This window comes from Cordyceps militaris, assembly GCF_000225605.1.
Source record: "Cordyceps militaris CM01 unplaced genomic scaffold CCM_S00001, whole genome shotgun sequence".
Classification (NCBI taxonomy): Eukaryota; Fungi; Ascomycota; class Sordariomycetes; order Hypocreales; family Cordycipitaceae; genus Cordyceps; species Cordyceps militaris.
In genome coordinates this window covers 6015179-6028322 of record NW_006271969.1, presented here as the reverse complement: position 1 = coordinate 6028322, position 13144 = coordinate 6015179, and the positions used below count along the sequence as shown (strand labels likewise).

Genomic DNA, 13144 nt, shown 5'->3' with positions numbered 1-13144 from the left:
AGAACCTACACGGGCAAATCTAGGCAATAAGGTGGTACTCGGTTGTCGACTCTTCATGAGGTGCTAGGCAGGCTCCACCAGGGTCGATATATGATTTAGTGATCTTGTTCTTGTTGTAATGGTAACGAGGGGAGACGGACAAAGAAATCCTTACTGTGCGGTTTTTACGCCGCAAGTGTTTAAAAGAATATAAGATCGTTTGCCTAGCTTGGTCGGTTGTTGGACTTTTCCAGCGCCACAGGCGTTAATAGATAATATTTGGTTTACAATGACTCTGTTGGAACTTCTATTAACCTGTTCTTGTGATTATGTTTATGTTGTCCACGTTGAAGTAGTTCTGGTCTGTCAGCGCGGCCGGTCCATCAGCGCGATGCTTGGTCTTGTGAGTTGGATAGGATGTCTGGCACGAAAGTTCAGTGATGGACGAGAAGGCGTATTGCATCGAGCAGGAAACAACGATGTACTGCTATGCTCTGATGCGTCATAGCCATGATCAGTTAGCGTTCATGTGCTGCAAATCATCTGCTGCGTAGTGTCAGTCAGTTGAGTGCCTTTGCCGACAACGGCTTTGTCTACTGGGGTCCAGGTGCGCTTTGCAGGTCAATGCTGGACACATGACCGACACGATTCTCATCTATGTCAAGAGGAGACGCAAGATGTATAAGCATATATTTTATTACCGAAAAAGAAGACCATTTCCAAGCCAAGAAAGATAACGGCAGCGGATGGGGCCAATGCCGCCATTTGGCAGCTCTCCAGCTTGCGGCTACGTTCCGGTGTGCCCACCCCACAGTGCAGCAGCCGCCCGCAAACTCACACAGAAGACAAGAAGACGACCAAACATCACTTACCCAAGCACAGGTCGTTTTTTTTTTTTTTTGCCAGCATGCTTGAAAAAATCACGCGCGTCTACGCGAACCATGGCATGCCCATCGAGTGCGACATTTACACGGTCGCTGAACCGGTGCCGGACGCGCCCGTGGCTCTCTTCTTCCACGCCGGCGCGCTGACGGGATGGGGCCGGGACTGCGTTCCGCCCTGGCTGGTGCAGGTACGGCTTTTCTTTCAGAGAGAGAGGGGGAGAACTACGCTGCTCGATTCTCGATTTGATGGCTGGCGTCTGTGTGCTTTTTTTACATGATGTTTGTTGCTAATTGCGGGTGGTTGTCCGTAGGCGTGCTACAAGCAGAGGTGGCCGCTCATCAGCGCCAGCTACCGCCTCATGCCGCAGACGGGCACCGACGGCCTGGCGGAAGATGTCTCGGCTGCGTACGAGTTTGCGAGGACGTGGGATTGCGGCGGCGGTGGCGAAGAGAAGCGACGCGTCATTGTCATTGGTGCCAGTGCAGGTATTATTCTTCTGCTTCTTCTTCTTCTTTCCAAATGGCCTTTTTGTCTGACAAACAAACTGCTTTTTACAGGCTTCTTCCTCGCCTCGTTTCTCGGGCGCACGGCCAACCCGCCGCCACTGGCGCTCTTTTCCATTGCGGGCATCAACTCGTATACGCACCCGTTCTACCGGTCGTCGACGCTGGTGACGCCAGAGCGGACACCCGCGGCGGCCGTGGCGGCGGCGCTCCAGCCCGGGCCGCCCATCGTGGGGCGGTCGATCCCCAACGGCGGCCACGAGGGCGCGGCGGCGTTTTGCGTCGCGGCGCTGCGGGAGGACGGCAGCCGCGACCCGGACTTCTTCCCCCCGACGCCCGGCGCGGACGGGCGCTCGGCGGAGGAGAGGCGGATGTGGGACGCGCGCGCGCTGCTGTACCGGTACCTGATCTACGAGAACCGCTGGCCGGCCATGGTGGCGGCGCTGGACGGCGGGCGCGAGTGGGAGGGCTGGACGGCGGCGCGGCGGGCGCGGTGGCCGCCGACGGTCATCTTCCACGGCGGCGGGGACACGGCGGTGCCGCTGGCGGTCAGCGAAAGGCTGCGCGAGGTCATGGGACGGGACCGCGTGGCGCTGTTTGTGGCTGAGGGACAGGATCACTTGTTTGAGCGGGCCATGTTCCTCGAGGAGGAGAGGCCGGGCATGGACACGGTGAGGAAGGCGGTGGCGAAGCTGATTGAGGTGGTTGAGGCAAGGGGGTAGTTGTGTTGGCATGCTTGGGTGGCAGAACTGCCAATGGGGGCTGCTTTCTGTACATCGTGGCGTCGGTGGGCCGGCTGCGCGATTGTGAACAAGCTGGTATGACTACTGTTGGTATATGTAACGATCATCGTTGGAGAGATGGGAAAGATGGGAAATTAAATGGCCGTTCTGGTTATGGGTTGGTTTGTTGCTGTGGAATGCTGCAAGGTGGCGTGACAAAGTTGCTGATGTAAGAGCCACCTAAGCAAAAAAAAAAAGCAAACGCCGAGCGCTGAGTGGACACCAACGGGCGAAACTCGGGGCTGGTCGCTAATTATTATGCAATCAAGGCTGAGCCTATTAGTGAACAAAGCCTGACAAACTTTGGGTTGATTTATTAGTAGACGATTAGTCGCTCCCAACTAAGTAGGTGGTTCAAATCGAAACTGCCTGAGTCGTTCGCAAAATCGCAACATTTCCATCGGAGTTTTGACTTTGCCGTGTATATAACGACCGTCTTCATCCCCCCAGCTGTCGGACTTTTTATTTTTTTTATTCTCATGTTTCGAAGCACACTCTACACCATCTTAACAGCAGTCGTTGTTGGACTCCTCTCTAGCCTCGTTTACGTGCACACTACAACACAGCCTACCGCTACGTTGGCCAAGCTCTCTGCCGCCAAGCAGCAGCTTCTAACGGGGATTTCCCTCGCAACTCGGAAAACGAATACGGCCATTCACACAGCGCCCGCTGCCATGACGGCCAACGCGTCCGCGGTGCCCCGCACCATACAAAAGGCCTTTTTGGCCGTTGAGCAGGCCGAGGGCCAGGGCGCCCGGGTCCGCCGCTCCATCGGCACGCCGGCCCTCCGCCACTTGACGCCGTTTTTGATGCTTGATCACTTTTCCATCAAGCCCGGCGCTGGATTTCCTGACCAGTAGGTTTTCTCTTTTTTTTTTTTTCTCTTCTTCTTTTTTTCTCTTTTTTTTTCTCTTTTTTCCCTCTCTTTTCTTATTGTCCCACTTCCGTCTTCCCTTTCCGCGCAGCCTCGCTTTTGCAATACTAACATGCACCAGCCCCCATCGCGGGCAGGAGACCATCACGTATCTCCTCGAAGGCGCCGTCGACCATGAAGACTTTACCGGGGCCAGCGGCACCATCAACGCCGGGGACCTGCAGTTCATGACGGCGGGCAAGGGCGTGCAGCACGCCGAGATGCCGCACCTGAACGAGGACGGCAGCGCCAACGTCGGGCTCCAGCTGTGGGTGGACCTGCCGACGGAGCTCAAGTACTGCGAGCCGCGCTACCGGGACCTGCGCGCGGCCGAGATCCCGCAGGTCGAGGTGGACGGCGGCGCCGCGACCATCAAGGTCATCTCGGGCCAGAGCCACGGCGTCGACTCGGTCAAGGACCTGGCGTACACGCCCGTCTGGATCCTCGACGTGACGCTGCGTCCCGGCGCGCGCGTCGTCCAGCCGCTGCCGCCCGGGTGGAACGCCTTTGCGTACGTGCTCGAGGGCGACGTCGTCTTTGGCCGGCCGGGCGACGACGCCGACCGCCGGCCGGTCGCGCAGTTCCACAACGCCGTCTTTAGCCAGGAGGGCGACGCCGTCTACGTCGAAAACGACCCCGACGCCATCAAGGACGCGCGCCTCGTCATCGTCGCCGGCTTGCCGCTGGATCAGAAAATCGTCCAGTACGGCCCCTTTGTCGTCAACTCCAAGGAAGAGGTCGTCCAGGCCATGACTGACTTCCAGACGCACACAAACGGCTTTGAGCGCTCCAAGGGCTGGCAGTCGGAGATTGGAAAGCGGATGAGGCACTGAGCGGAGATGGCCGCGAGGAATGGGGAGGGAAGATGAATGATTGGTAGACTTGGACGAGGCGTTTTTTTTTGTAATCGAATGGGACATGTATGCGTCCACCATGTATGCATGCACGCCGAAAACGGGCGTCTGGCAGCAAGGATGGATTGTTGTATTTAATTAGCTAGCTTTGAACTTGATACGTTTTACGGAATCCCGCTTTGCACAATATTGACTGACGATAATTCGTGGCAATCTATACAGGGTACGTATATAAGTGTGCGGCTCACTATGTGATGGTGCGGTACTTTTTACCCGGGGCAGCAGTGAGTATAACCTGCCGGCCGTGTCGTTGCAGTTGATGACGTCGCCAACTGTCGGCATATTCACACGTTGAGAAACATTCATGATGAATCACATGGTGTTTTGAACGAGGCTCTGTACACGCAGCTGTGACGTCCCTTTCGCGTCAGGCTTTCTCGTCGTTGGGCTGGTCGGGTTCCACAGCATGCGGCAGACGCACGGCCAGCGCTGCCGGCGTTTTCTGCTACGAAAGGGGGGAAAAGGCCCCTCGTTGGGAGACAAGAGGGAGGCGTGGCTGGGGGTGAGAGGCAACAAGTGCGTAGACGGAACAACTTGGCAGTCGAAACCGCGGTGCATATGTACATCTCGTCTCCAGTTTCTGCCCTACGGTGACACACCGCCGCCGAGTAGGAGGATTAAGTCCGCGTCTCCGTTCCTCGGTGTGTGTGTGTGTGTGTGTGTGTGTGTGCATATCAGACAAGAGCACGGGAAGGGCCGTCGAGTTGACTCTCCCGTCTTGCCCGCTCGAACAGCAAGAACGGCTGGGACAATGATGGGGCATCCATCACGTCAGACGTCTCGCATACACCCGTCCTCGGAGCCCGGCCCCCCGTAAACCAAGGGCTTTTGCGGCGGGCCGATGAGCGATGGTCGCAGGACACCGTCGCCATCATGAGACGCCCCTTGCACCAACATGCCTGGGGCAGCATTTCAACCGATTCCCATAGTAGAAATGCAGAGTTCCATGTGAAGCGGCATATCTGGGACTTCGATGACAGTGATGCCGAGCATGGACTGTTCCAGAGCAACTCTGATCCCGGTAGGGGAGGGTGGTGGTGTTGTGAGGTGTGCCTTTTTCCTTTTTCTTTCTTAGTTACTTTTTCTCTCTCTTTCCATTTGAGCAATGATTCTCTCCTTTGTTTCTTCCTGCCGCTTTTTTCTGTCCTCTAGTCTTACCAGATACTCCCATCATCCTTCTCCGCCGCCCGCTGTACTTGAGAGCACCTTATCCGGAAGGATTCTCCCCGCAGGAGGGCATGCAAGGGCTGCGTTATTTTGACTCCGTGCCCGGGACGCGTCCCCCGTCACTGGCCTTTATTTTTTTTTCTCGACGGGGGACAAGTTGGTACAGCAATGACGGCCGAGGCTTGCCGTCTGATACGGCATAGATATGCGCCCATGTACCCCGTACACACCGCTCTTGCGTGCTTTTCGCCCTTGTCAATCATCATGAACAAGTTCTGGCCCACGGCTGGCCTGCGGATATACATATTTGACAAGGTGATGATCATCGATGACCCCCCCCGCTTGTCTCGTGGCTGACAAAGAGCAGCGCTGGTTGGCGGCGCACTTGCATGCATATTTGCTTTTTGCTCAACAACATGGGCATGTCGCCGCTCCTCTTTTTTTGCCATCGCACAAAGATTCCTGGATGACTATATTCGCATAGTTTGTCCCAAATCGACAGTGGAGGTACCTCGTACCTGCCGACTGAGACTGAGACCAGTCTATACCTTGTTTCCGATTTCCTGGGCCCCTCCCCCGAAGCCGCTCTGCATGCTTTGCGTTTGGCGCAGCTCATGTGCGTCGGGTCGTACCATCTCATGTTGAAGTAGGTGTATGTATCGCGGCAGAAGGCAGTCAGTTATGCGGCCTTTTTTTTTGTGTGGTTGGTGACGCCGCAACAGCCTCGCCCAAGTCATTCACACCTTGCTGTTCCAGTTCTTCCCAAAGTCTTTGCTCCCGACTCGTTCGGACACGTGTCCATGCACCCTCATCCTTTTTGTGCCCGAATGGTGTCTTGATACATGACCGGGCTGGCCGTGGGAGGTTTCGATGGCGGTCGGCATGATGCAGTCGCGAGCTGCTGGTGGTTTCGTCCATGTACAAGCCCACACAACCCTAACGTTATTTGCCCATGTAACTTGGCATCCGTATGTATGTAGGTGGGCAAGGACGCTGGAATCGGTATCCGGACACAAAGTGCTCCGTCAACCGACCACCCCTTCCGCTGCCCTCCCCCGCCGCCGAGGGCCTAGCCTCTTGGCCTCGTTAACTAGGATAAGAAACCCTAGCTACTGGCAGTGTTAGCTCACCTTACCGCCGCTGATTGGACAATCTCGTCTCCCCTGCTAAGATGCATGGGAGAACCTGGTACGCCGGCACAGGCGAATAAGGACAGAGCTGCAGCTGCAGACGGGCAGGAAAAAGAGAGAGACAGAAGCAAAAAGCTGCCCCTAGTTAACTACAGACTACATATTCGTACGATGCGTCAATGCCACACCAGTGACACCACTTGCCCCCCATGTCTTGCGCAGACGTACCGATACCTCAGCTCAGTAGGCGAAGAAAAGAGACAGGTCGGCCCCGTTTCTGAGACAACGTGTAAGAAGCGCCGAAATGGCCAAATGACCAAATGGTAAATGGCAACTTGCAAGTGGTTCAATCGTATTATACCCTGTCTTTGCCCTAGTCTGAGCAAAACTAGATTTTGTTCCACGTCTTTGTCTGCCTGCCTGCCCTGCCTGGCCCCCCCCCTGGCCTATTTTCGGCACTGCACCTCCTATCCCTGCTCCTATCCCAGTCATTCGTTGACGTCGACTTGTTGACTTGTTGTTGATCTGCCGGGTCCAAGCGCAGGCCGTGGGACGCGCAAACCGTGTTGCCGGAACCGCATATACAACCCTAGGATCAAATAGTACAACCCGAGGATCCTTGTTCCTATCCAAGTACGGATAGTATAGTATTACGGAGAACGAATTAGAGGCTTGGCCAAGGAGCATGGATTGGCTAGGCCGAGTCCATCAACGACGACAAAGCAACCATTGACAGACAAAGCACCCATTCCTGACACATCAAAGACAGCCCCGAATACTTGGGAAACAAGCCGCAGCTGGCACGTCTTTGGCTGCAACACGAAACCTTATTACCTTTCACCCCCCCCGGCTCACACCAAATCACACCGTCGGCCGGTCCCGCCGCCAACCCCCATCCACTTGACCAACACAATCTCGGAGGCTTTTGGACGACCGCTGTGTGTGGCCCACGAAGGCTTAGTAGTTAGTACCATCTCCGAGGCTAGACAAGTCGTCTGTCTATGTATGAGTGTTCTCATCCACGACATACCAGTACGAATACCAATCCCCGGCATCCAACGAGTCAGCTCGTCTTCCGCCACCCCCCCCCCCCCCCCCCTCCACTCACCCTTTTCGTCTCTTGCGCTTCCCTCGAGGCCCACGGTCCTCCGACCAATTGCCAGCTCATTCATCCAAACCCCGTCTGCTCCCCCTGCTCGGGAATAGGGCAGAGAGAGAGTAGCTTCTCTAGCGCATGCGCAGTGGAGAAGTTGTTCTCGGGTCATAAAAGCTAACGAGACGTATTCTGCGCGCCGACCTTTTCTAGTTTATCAGTATGCTCTTTCCCGTCATTGCCGCCTCCTGCTCTCTTTTCACCTTTGTCCCCCAAATTCACTTGCTCCCAAGTACCGGTTTCCGAAAACGGAGCCGCTATAGCAGGCCTCTCTTATAGTTTTTGCCGCATATATTGGACCGCAACCTTTGATCGAGGGAATTTGCCCCAAGTTGCTTCAGATAATCCCCCACTCGGTTTTCGATCTTCTGCCATTGACAAAGATCAGTCCTTTTTTTTTTCCTTTTCCCTGGGCGCCTTTTTTTCGAATCTGCCACCATGGGCGCCGCGCAGGCACCATCCATCGCCGACGACGCTCATCTGCTGACGGCGGCCGAAGTATTGGCATCCATCCGGGCCGGCGAGCTGACCGTCGAGCAGTATGCGCAGGCGCTGCTGGATCGTATTGCCGAGCGTGACGCGCAGGTCCAGGCGTGGGCCTACATCGACCACGGCCATGTCCTCGAGCAGGCGCGGGCCCTAGATGCCGTGCCCTTTGCGCAGCGCGGTCCGCTCCACGGCATGCCCATTGGTGTCAAGGATGTCATCTACACCAAAGGTACGGACGGCCCGGTTTTTTCCTTCCCGGGAGCCCATCTCTCGGGCGGGGGGGCTTGAACCGCTTCTGCTAACACCACGCTTGCTCACAGACATGCCCACGCAATTCAACTCGGACGCCTACAAGGGCGATTTTCCCAAGGTAGACGCCGCGCCCATCAAGCTTCTCCGCGCGGCCGGCGCGCTGCTGCTCGGCAAGACGACAACGACCGAGTTCGCGGCGACGGGCGAGGGCCCGCCCACGCGCAACCCGCACGACCTGTCGCGGACGCCGGGGGGCTCCTCGTCCGGCTCCGGCGCGTCGGTCGGCGACTTCCAAGTGCCGGTGGCGCTGGGCACGCAGACGGGCGGCTCCGTGATCCGGCCGGCGTGCTTCAACGGCGTGTACGGCTTCAAGCCGACGTGGGGCCGCATCTCGCGCGAGGGACTCAAGTTCTTCTCCGTCACGTACGACACGCTCGGCTTCTTTGCGCGGGGCGTCGACGACCTCGTGCTGCTGGCCGACGCGTTTGGGCTGCACGCCGACGCCGCCGGACCGCCGCCGCCGCCGGAGTCGGTCGCGGGCCTGCGGCTGGCCCTGTTCCGGACCATGATGTGGCCGCACGCGGGCGCCGGCACGCGGGCGGCCATGGACCGCGCGGCGGCGCTGCTCCGCGCGCGCGGCGCCGTGGTGCACGACGTCGAGCTGCCGGCCGAGTTTGACCGGCTGCCGGGGTGGTACGACGTGGTGCTGGCGCGCGAGGGCGGCGCGGCGTTCCTGCCCGAGTACCGCGCCAACCGCGGGCAGCTGGGCGCGCTGCTGGCCGGGTACGCCGAGACGGGCGGGGGCTACTCGGACCGGGCGTACCTGGAGGCGCTCGACGGCATGGCGGCGCTGCGGCCGCGCATGGACGCGCTGCTCGCCGGGTACGACGCCGTGCTGACGCCGAGCGCCCCCGACGAGGCGCCCGAGGGCGCCACCACCGGCAGCTACCTCTTCTGCAAGATCTGGTCCGCGCTGCACGTGCCCGTCCTCAACATGCCTGGCTTCCAGGGCGCACACGGCATGCCCATCGGCCTGTCGCTGCTGGCCCCGCGCTACAAGGACGCCCGGCTGCTGGCTGTCGCGGCGCCCGTTGGCGCCGTGTTCGAGGCTGAGGGCGGCTGGACCCGGCGCGTCCATCACAAGCCGACGACGGGCGCAGCCATAACGACGACAACGACGACGATGACGAAGCATTACGACGAACCGGTGACAAGGCACGATATAAACGGCGCCAGCCACAATGGTATGGATGAATAGACCAACGAGCGCATTTTTTTTCAACCGCACTTTACATGACAAGGTAGACTGATGCAGAACGTGGTCAGCAGTTGGCCGGTTCAAGCCCCGCCTATAACTACACATGAATACAAACCGGAAATACATGGCTTGCACGTGGGACGGTTTGTCGTTTTTTTCCTTTTTTCACGCGGGGTTGGGGGAATTCTGATTTCATCCTTGTTTTATTTGGCACCTTTTGATCAAGCCTTTTTTTAGTTTGTAATATGAGAGAAGAAAAAAAAATGGAATGAGAACAAAGAGTACATATCGCAAACCCCTCCGTTTTGGTATCGAGTGTTGAGCTCGTACTAGATTGGGCTCGTCTTCTCTTTTATCCGCCAAACGGTAAAAAACGATGCATATATGCTTTTGTGCACACGGGAGAGCGTACAGGGGAGGGCATGTTCGTAAGTCTTGTCAGGAGGTAAACAAATGGGAGAAACTAAAACAATTCCGTCATTCACGCGTCCGCTCATTGGCCGGCAGCCATGGCGTGTTCTATACATGCGGAAAGCTATAGATGCGAGTTAGCAGACGGTCGTGGCACAATGTTGATGGAGTGATGCATACGGCTTCGGGGACAATGCCCTGGTTGCCCAGATACCGGCACATGCTCTTGACGAGCTCCACTTGGTCGTCAGGGCCGAGTCTGGTAATGGCAGTCTCCAGGACAATGCCGAGATCGACCTTGTAGACGGCAATAAAGGTGTGATAGTACATGTAGGCAAAGAAGCCCATGATGAACTGGCAGTCCATGCGGTCAGTCATGCCGCCGTGACCGGGAATCGAGTCGCCAAAGTCCTTGATCTTGAAGCTGCGCTTGAGGCCCGAGGCGAAGAAGCCGCCAAAGGGGGCAATGAGAGAGGCAAACGAGGCGAGGATAAAGGTGTGGAGTTGAATCGGGGCGAAGGTGAGCGTAATGGTACGGTGCTGCGGCAGAAAGAAGAACTGGGGAATCTCATAGGTGGCGGGCAAAAAGACGGGGTTCGGGTTGCACTCGAGGCCGGTGAAGATGTTGGCACCGAGGTCATTGACGGGGCAGATGAAGAACTTGGACTTCATCATGAGGTTGGAGAGGAAGATGCCAAAGAGCACCGTCATGATCCAGGCGCCGACGAAGCCCTCGACCGTCTTCTTGGGGGAGAGCTTGATGAGCTGGGTGCGGCCAAAGGCGATGCCGCAGATGTAGGCAAAGATGTCGTTGGTGATGACGAGCGCGGCGGGGAGGAAGAACCAGATCATGCCCTCGAGGATGTTGTTCATGACAAAGTGCGCCTGGACGACGATGAGGTACAGGGCCATGTGTGTCCAGGCAAAGTTGGTGAACTGGAACTTGTAGTGGCCGGCCTTGAGGGACGCGACGAAGCAGACGAATCCTGGGTGGCTTGGTTAGCTTGCAAGGGAGATGGATTGCGCGCAGAGAGGCGCAGAATGTACTCACCAAAGACGTAGAGAATAAAGCTGATGAAGCGGTGGTGGGTGGCGAGCGGCAGCAGCACCTTGTCAACCAGGACAATGTGCTTGAAGTAGTAGATGACGCTCTCGCCGTACAGAAAGTACATGGTGGTGGCGAGCCAGTACCAGTTGAGACTCTTGGTCGATCGCAGGGAGCGGGCGCGGCTGGGGACGTTGGCGATGGCAATGACCTCCTTGAAGGAGATGATCTGGACGGCGGTGATTATGGTGATGATGTAGATGTGGCCCATGAAGAGGGCGCCAAAGAAGATGCCCATCATGACAAAGGTCCACAAGGTCCGCGTCCAAAAGTTGGCCTTTTTCTTTTCGTACTCGGCTCTTTTCTCCTCGGGCGTGGGTGGTTTCTATAATGAGCAGGAGAGGGTTAGTTGTTTTCCTGTCTGTGGTTGGATGAGTGCGCGGCGCGACTGCGCAAGCTAGGGATGGGGAAAGGGCAACAAGATAGTCGACGATGACGACCAAGAACGTACCTCGTCGACGGTCTCGAGCCGCAGATACGGCTTGCTGCGCGAGGGGGAGCCATCCTCACTGACGTCGCTGAAGCTGGACCGACGGCCCTCTGAGCCGCTGCCGTTGCTGGACTTGTGGGAGAAACGTACGCCGCGCTTCGGCCTAGACATGGCTGGATCTTGTGTGTAGGATTGTGTTGAATGACTAAGAAAGACGCTGGTTGGCGCGGGGGGGATTGCCGCAAGCTGCTTCTATTTCGGTTTGGCGATGCGATGGGGACGACGGCGGCGGCGGCGAAAACCAAGGCGGCAGCGATGATGACGATGGCTAGCCCGAGCTTAGAAAGAGCAGGAAGCCTGTTCGGCGACAGCGGCAACAAGTGGCCACGGAGCTCCTTGGCGGCTGCAGGGTCGAGGACAAGGAGGTCGTCGGGGGGAAGGGGGGGGGGGGGTGATGATTCGACGGAGGGTCGGCGGACAAGAAAAAAAAGAAGGAGGTTGTGACGTCGAGAAAATAGTGTTGAGCGCTGACCAACTATTTTTTTTTCTTCGCGTGTCTCTGGGCAAGATGTACCCCGTTCCAGTTTTTGTCCTGGGGAGGGGGTTTAGGAGTTTATTTCCCGAACAGCTCAAAGCCAAAAGCCAAGGTAAGGTTTGCGGCGGCGGCGGACGGACGGGGACAACGGAGCAATCGGCACGACTTTTTGGCAGTAGAAAGCACCGATGTTTGTGTTTTGCGGCAAGGTTATTAGTACATTGTAATTTGTACATAGGAGGGGGACATTATTATGCACGAGGTACAGATTACATAGCACTGCATGCACTGCATTGGTGGCTTGACCTGTGGCGGACTTTTCAGGGATTCGGTGCGGGAAAGGCGCTGAAATTTTGGTGGGATTGAGCGGAGGAGCTGCTGTATTTTTCGATTTTTCGAGGTCGAGAGTTCAGCCGAGGGACAGGTCTTGGTGGGGCGGGGTTTGGGCTGGAGGTGGCTGGTGATTGGAGGACCGAAGATGGGGAACTGCCCGGCAGCTGGGGAACAGAAAGAAGCATGGAACAAAGAGAAAAGAATCAAGATTATCCCTCAACTTTGCATCGAGTCAATGAGAGATTTTCCCAGTCACATCATGAGCCGGGTCGTGCTGCTCGGATGTGCTGGGCAAGTTTCACGGGCCACGGCGGAGTGCGGAGAGGAAGATGGACCTACCTAGGTACCGAGCTAGGTAGTATTACATGCTGCTGGTAACTAGAGGCGCATGTGCATCTGCTCAACAAGATTTGGCCCGGCCTGGTTCCCCCTCATTAATATATCCTTATTTTAGGGTGTAACCACAAAATGTGGCATGCTGATGCGCTTGATGCTGCACATGATGGAGGGCAACTTGCAAAGGGAACACGTAATAGACGTACAAGTGGTTGGTTGCCCACTGAAAACATTAGTAGGTACCTGGCAAATAAAGATTCACCCGATCAGCAATCTTGGGCCAACGGGCAGCATCCTGTATCAGGCACCGAGGCCGCCAGCGACACCCTGTAACTCCTTGGACAACCCCAAGTTCCCCAAACAAACACCAAACACCAACAAACAACTCTATCTCGACTTCAATCCCGTGTCCATCGACCCTCTTCTTGGCACACCAATCATCAGCCATCGAATATCGAATAAAGCTGGTCCCTGCTCTTGTCAGACCCCCTTCTTACCTCTTGAGATTATTATTAGGTTTCTTACACTTTCGACACTCACTTCCCTCCACATCAGCCCAACAACTCAAC

At 56.7% G+C, this 13144-nt stretch overlaps 3 protein-coding genes across 3 annotated transcripts; 2 read left to right on the top strand and 1 right to left on the bottom strand.

Annotated features, from left to right (window-relative positions):
* Window positions 1-886: 886 nt before the first annotated feature.
* Window positions 887-3895, top strand: CCM_01861 (pirin; the record flags this gene model as incomplete). Its single annotated transcript, XM_006667015.1, has 5 exons — window positions 887-1051; window positions 1175-1349; window positions 1422-2038; window positions 2716-3005; window positions 3145-3895. 5 exons carry the CDS (start codon window positions 887-889, stop codon window positions 3893-3895), a joined length of 1998 nt encoding a protein of 665 aa, XP_006667078.1.
* Window positions 3896-7864: 3969 nt separating this feature from the next.
* On the top strand, window positions 7865-9425 carry CCM_01860 (glutamyl-tRNA(Gln) amidotransferase subunit A; the record flags this gene model as incomplete). The annotated part of the gene is made up of 2 exons (XM_006667014.1): window positions 7865-8144; window positions 8236-9425. 2 exons carry the CDS (start codon window positions 7865-7867, stop codon window positions 9423-9425), a joined length of 1470 nt encoding a protein of 489 aa, XP_006667077.1.
* A 493-nt stretch (window positions 9426-9918) lies between these two features.
* On the bottom strand, window positions 9919-11542 carry CCM_01859 (phosphatidate cytidylyltransferase; the record flags this gene model as incomplete). Its single annotated transcript, XM_006667013.1, has 4 exons — window positions 9919-9960; window positions 10017-10822; window positions 10888-11266; window positions 11393-11542. The coding sequence occupies 4 exons, from the start codon at window positions 11540-11542 to the stop codon at window positions 9919-9921; spliced, it is 1377 nt and encodes a 458-aa protein (XP_006667076.1).
* Between the last annotated feature and the right edge of the window lie 1602 nt (window positions 11543-13144).